General features: G+C 38.2%; 1 protein-coding gene across 1 annotated transcript in view; it reads left to right on the top strand.

Annotated features, from left to right (window-relative positions):
* Window positions 1-243: 243 nt before the first annotated feature.
* LOC147604143 (uncharacterized) overlaps window positions 244-6,000 on the top strand; it is an 81,441-nt gene continuing 75,684 nt past the window's right edge. The window contains exons 1-2 of the mRNA XM_086795297.1: window positions 244-654; window positions 751-2,202. Coding sequence (XP_086651423.1) covers window positions 282-654; window positions 751-2,202 — 1,825 coding nt within the window. The 5' untranslated portion in view covers window positions 244-281. The remainder of the gene's footprint in view (window positions 655-750; window positions 2,203-6,000) is intronic.

Raw genomic sequence — 6,000 nt, 5'->3', positions numbered from 1 at the left:
AGACAACCACTCCCTTGAGAAGAAAAGACAAGTTTTTGCATCGCAATGCATTGAGAGAGGCATGTAGGGTGTATTGTTGTAAAAAAAACTGCTTGAGGACACTTGGATTCAGAAAAATTAAGCAGGAACGTGAAAACTTCTTTGCTTTAAAACGTGCTCAACAAAATACAGCATTACATGGTTTTTTATTAAGGTCTGGAGAGAAGATAAAATATACAGTTTTTGGCACGATTGTGTGTCGAAAGTGTTTTTTTCAAGTGTTTTGTTTAAGCAATCAGCGGATGCAAAAGATCTTAAAGCAGTTGCAACGGGTGGAAGAAGATTCACGGTACTCATTTAGTACACGTGAGACTCCTCAGCTGTGTTTTCTCAAGAGCTGGATGGAACGATTTGTCACTTACAATGGTGAGCGCATGCCAAATTCAAAATTCACCCATTTGCCTGATAATTTTACAAAGGGAGAAGTTTACAACCTCTACGTGGAAACGTTGAAAGGAAGAAACATGTCATCTCTTTCATTTACTTCATTTCTTAGAGTTTGGAAACAATATTTTGCTGATGTGAAAATTCCCAAGAAAACTAGAATGGGGATTTGTCAAATTTGTGCAGAGCTCAAAGCCAAAAGAGATGTTGCAAAGACATTTGAAGAAAAAGGTATGTTTGATTTGTGTTTTTTGTACGTTTTAATTTATGAATGAGAATTCCAAGTGGTATAATTTAAACTAGCTTTACATTGTTTTGAGTTTTCAGGTCCTATTCTACAAGCACTTAAAGCTCATCGAGAACAACAAAGTACAGAGCGTCAAAAGCTAGCAAAGCATCGAAAGAAGTGCCTTGAGCAGAAAGAAATGTATTTGGGATTAGTCATAGATGGAATGGATCAAAAGAAGACATTGATACCCCATTTTATGCGTGCTCCAAAGAATTTGAAGGAAGAGAATTTCATACAACTACACGTTGTTGGAGCCCTCATCTTTAATGGCATCATGACGTCAAAAGTTTTTATAAACTTTCCAAATTTACACAACGACCCTAACTTGACCATCACCATAATTCAGAAAATAGTAAGTGAATGGCAAGGAGAATTACCTAGCACACTTTATGTGCAGCTAGATAATACGGCAAGGGAAAACAAAAATCAAATAGTGCTTGCTTATTTGAGTATGTTGGTGCAGCAGAAAGTTTTCAAAAAGGTCAAACTTGGATTTTTGTTGGTGGGTCACACTCATGATCAAATTGATCAGATGTTTAGTAGGTTTTCAGTCAAACTTGCTAGGAAAAGTGCATTTGACCTTCCAGAGGTGTGCATAATTCTTAAAGAAGCTTATGATCCTACGCCAGAAATTCATGTTTTGAAAGGCACCTATGATTTTAGAGAGTTTGCAACAGGTGGAGATTTTGCAAGCCCTGCATTCGCTCAGCTTAATGACCATAGTTTCCAACATCAATTCAAAATAAAAGAAAAAGAAGCTGAAACACGTTTGTGGTGTAAGAAGTACTCTAACTCAGAGGCATGGCATCCTCAGGATGGTTTGAAGTTTTTACTCAGTGTCCCAGAACGACAAATTCTTCAGGCAGCAAAAATGCTTTTGGCATCAAGCATTGAAGCAGCAAAAGCTCAAAAAGAAAAGCGACCCATCAATTATCAGCAATGTTTGATAGAAATTAAAGAGACCATACAATCAGCACATGTGTATTTTCCAGCTTGCTCACTTGGATGGTGGAATACATTTTTTCATGAGCAAGAAATCTTGATTGAGGAAGTTCAAAGCAATTCAAGATCACTGATAAATCTGGAGCCCTTTCTTTGGAGAGTACAAGAACTTGAAGACCGTGATGATAATATTCAAATGCCAAATCAACAAACAGAATTGCCTGAAGAATTGCAAACATTGGTGCATGGGGAGACTCGCGAAGCGTATGTTGGTGCTAGAAGGACTAGTCAACGACGACTGCAAGAGAAGGAAATGTGGGAAGGAAATATTGAGGAGCTCACTGTAGGTGCAATGATTGCAGTGTTAGCAACAGATGATGAAAGCGGATGTCCTTTTTGGTTGGCAAAGGTACTTAAAGTCCTTGAGGAAAATGGAAAAGTAAGCTCAATTGAGGTCCACTGGTACAAGGTCAATGGAGATGATGCATTATCAGGAAAATATTATCCAGAGATGATTCGAGTAAATAAAAAGGGAAAGAAAGCAAATCGTAGTCAACGTCGCGTGGATAGCCTAAGCATGGAGGATGTGGAAGTTCTTGTTTATGGTTTTACCTTGAAAAAGTCGGGTCATCTACGAGAACAAACCAAAAAAATTCTTCTGGAGAAAGTCAAAGATTTAACACGAGAGGCATAAGACCTCTCATTGTAACCAATTTTGTGGACATTATTATTTTATTACAAATTGAGTATTTTTTTCTCAAAAAATGTGTGATTTTATGAGCAGCTCTATCATCTTTCAAAGTATTGAAGTGTAAAACTTGCACTTTTTAACAGTTTTTTTTTAGCTTTTTAGGAGCTCATACTCTTTTTAGTTTAAAAAATAGTGTTTTTTGAGATATTTTAGCATTTTCAAAAATGGGTTGTATTTTTGATGGTTTAGTTGTACTTTCAAATGGCTGGATGCTGAAGGAGCTAGCGTAACCTAGAAGCCAACGGTAACTTGCCACTGAAGTTTTACCGTCTTTCCATGATTTGAGTTTGACACATTTTTCTATAGAAGGCATTAAGAATTTTGAGATGAGGAGATAAAAGAAGCTTGTAGGCTAAGTCACCTACTTTCATTGAATTCAGATATAAGGGTCACAATATCTGGGGGATAACTTCTTATACTCCCCAAGAGATAAAGAACTTCTTTTGGGCCGTACTCGAATGAAAACCAAAACCTTGGTATCCAAAACACCGATTCTCACTTCTGAACTCATTGTTCTAAATCCTTAAAACAGGTGGGACACCTGAGAAGTATTCTAGGAAAAGGGTCTTCCTTTTTTTAAACAGAATCATTCTTTTATTTTAGAGAGGGAATAATTATAAGATCAAAAAGGGAGATTCTTACTCCTGTATACCTCGAAGGCTGGGGAGGAATCTTACATTCTACCCCACTTAAAAAGTGCGAGATGTCCTCATCTCGCAAGGTAGAGGACAGCTCTTTTTCTTAAGATCCAATTTTATTCTGGGATTCCTTATATTTTGGTCAACCCAACAGAACACTGGGATAAATATCCCTTATATAGAACTCATCATTAAATAACAATTCATTCAGGTCATATCATTCATATCTTTAACATGATAATGGTCCATTAGACCGAAAAGTTTCCTTCGGAACATTCCTCCACGGAAATTTTAGTCAAGCAAGTTCTCAATTTGACATCCCTTAACTTGATCTACCGGTCAAGTATTAACAGTAGCAATCTGACAGCACAACCCACTAATCTCATAGTGATTTGCTGAATTCGTTATCATCATTCTAGTTATGAATATCATCACAGGGACTCGTCCCATTCCCCCTCATTGTGGTTTCATTATATTTCAACTAATTTTTAAAAATCAACATTTTTCAATCAGCATTTTCAATTAGAATCCAAATCAATTCATCAATTCTCAAACAGAATTAAAAATCATATCAATCACATTCGAAATCATCATCTGGATAGCATTAACGCTTATAATTTCAAGTCTTAGATTTACTCGTATATACTGTCAGTAAAGAGCTGCAGTATACTCTCGGTATATACGGGTAGTCACGGCCCTTGGAATTATAAGGTAAATACTATCATGTCTAGGCCTCAAGCAAGTCAGGGATTCTATATAATTGCGGTACTTCCATCTAAAGACCCAATTACCAAAATTACGAATTTCAGTTTGAATCACAATTATAACCTTTTTGTGTTTCTTGATAATTTTTTGACATATTTGTCTTCTCAATTGATCTTTATTAACCAAATGCTCTGATACCAACTGTAAGATCCCTGTTCCCACCGAGTAACAGATTCGGGATACTAGCAACGGAAATAGCACTTCTTGCCGCGGGACAGGGGTCCCACATTCGGGGCCTAGCCCACGGATATCCGGATAAGAGACTAATCCGTCGGTTGTTCCAAAACCGAAACCGGAAAAACTTTCTTTACCGGAAAGCACGGGCGATTCCACCAGGATAACTTTTTACTCTAACGTAGTCAAGATCATTTCTGAGCGAGCTGATCTAATTACATCTATAAGATACTTGGTCAGGTCAAGGAAGAAACTTGCACTTGGATCATTGGGATCAACGCTTTTTTCCCCATTTAAGAGGCACAGCCGTTGATTCCTATCCATAGAACAGTTACTGTCCGGGATTTATTTTATCTATCGTAAAAACAAAAGTTTGAGTCTCGATTTACGGATCCATCAGCCCAGCCTAACCCCTTCCAGTCCCATGGGTTAGCCAACCGCCCAACCACTGTAGTGATGGGATCCAATTAAGAATTTGGTTAGGTTTTGTCCCGGGTACCAAGGAAAAGAGTTCCAAGGCCTCCTAGCCGGATGTTCATGCAAAAATAAAACTAGTCACACCACTCACACACCCAATATGAAATTGCCTTTTCACAGATTCAACCAGTTTAAAACAATCCTTTAATAAAAACCATAGTATCATTGATCACCATCTTCCAATTTATCCAATTGATTCTTAACTTCCCATCATTCCTTCATCAGAGTATCTATGGCATCATTGGCAACTAGAACGCTCAGGAGCCGTTTCGATAGTTCCTAGCCCATAATACTCGGCAATATAATCACTTATCAAGATGGACTCTCGTTGAAGATCAGCAAGATCAACCAACAGATCCATATAAAGAGCCATGGACTCATCCATTGAAGACCAGCAAGGTCAATCAACCAGATCCATGCCCGATTTCAGAAAACAACTCCTACTCTTGTTCCAATATCTTCCTCGACGCACGCGTGGGTATCCTAGGCAACCCAGAGCTCGAGCACCGTATGGTCAGCACCCTCTAGGATCCTTCGCAGGTGACCTAGCGCTTCACGCATAGGCCGCTTCCTTGGCCCCTCATCCATCGTACCGGAAGCTCACCATTTTAATCGCACCGAGGCTGGTCAAGACCTCGGCCGACCTTGCTACGTGAGACGTCCTTCATTGACTCCCCGTCAGCAGTTGCAACTTTATCATCATCACAACTTTAATCACAAGACGGTCAAAATGCTCCCCCCAGCATTCTTGACATAAAACAATCATTTAAAAACAGCATTTACAAACAGTTTACAATACAATTTCTATTTTAACTTTCATTTTTCCACATTATCCCTCATCAATCTACATTACTTATTCCATATTCCATTTATATGTATACTCATCCCATCACATCATTTCCATCTCATCACTTCAGATTCCCTCACATCACAATCGTATATTCACATCCATACATCCACAACTATATGTGTACATTCACATCTACATGCATACATCTACATCCCTATGCATACATCCACATCCACATTCACATTCACCTCCATACATCTACATCTACATGCATACATCCACCTCCACATTCACATCCACATCTATACATCTACATCTACATGCATACATCCACCTCTACATCCACCTCTACATCCACATCTACATCTATACACCTACATCTACATGCATACATCCACCTCTCTATTCACATCTACATCTATACATCTACATCTACATGTATACATCCACATCTCCATTCTCACCTACATCTATACATCTACATCTACATGCATCCACCCACCTCCACATCCACATCTACATCTATACATCTACATCTACATGCATACATCCACCTCCACATTCACACTCACATCCATACCTCTACATCTACATGCAAACATCCATATTTCCATGCATAATAATATTCTTTTAATTAATCTAGGATGATAGTTCCTAGAATATGGTAGGAAGTCCTCTTTTTAGGCTTTGAATGAATTTATTTTATGCGTAATTTCTATAAAAATTTTGCCATAGCTCCGCTACTATGACT

The sequence above is a fragment of the Cibotium barometz genome, chromosome 62 (genome assembly GCF_041138505.1).
Source record: "Cibotium barometz isolate CiBa-2024 chromosome 62, ASM4113850v1, whole genome shotgun sequence".
NCBI lineage: Eukaryota > Viridiplantae > Streptophyta > Polypodiopsida > Cyatheales > Cibotiaceae > Cibotium > Cibotium barometz.
This window is presented reverse-complemented; position numbering and strand designations above follow the sequence as displayed.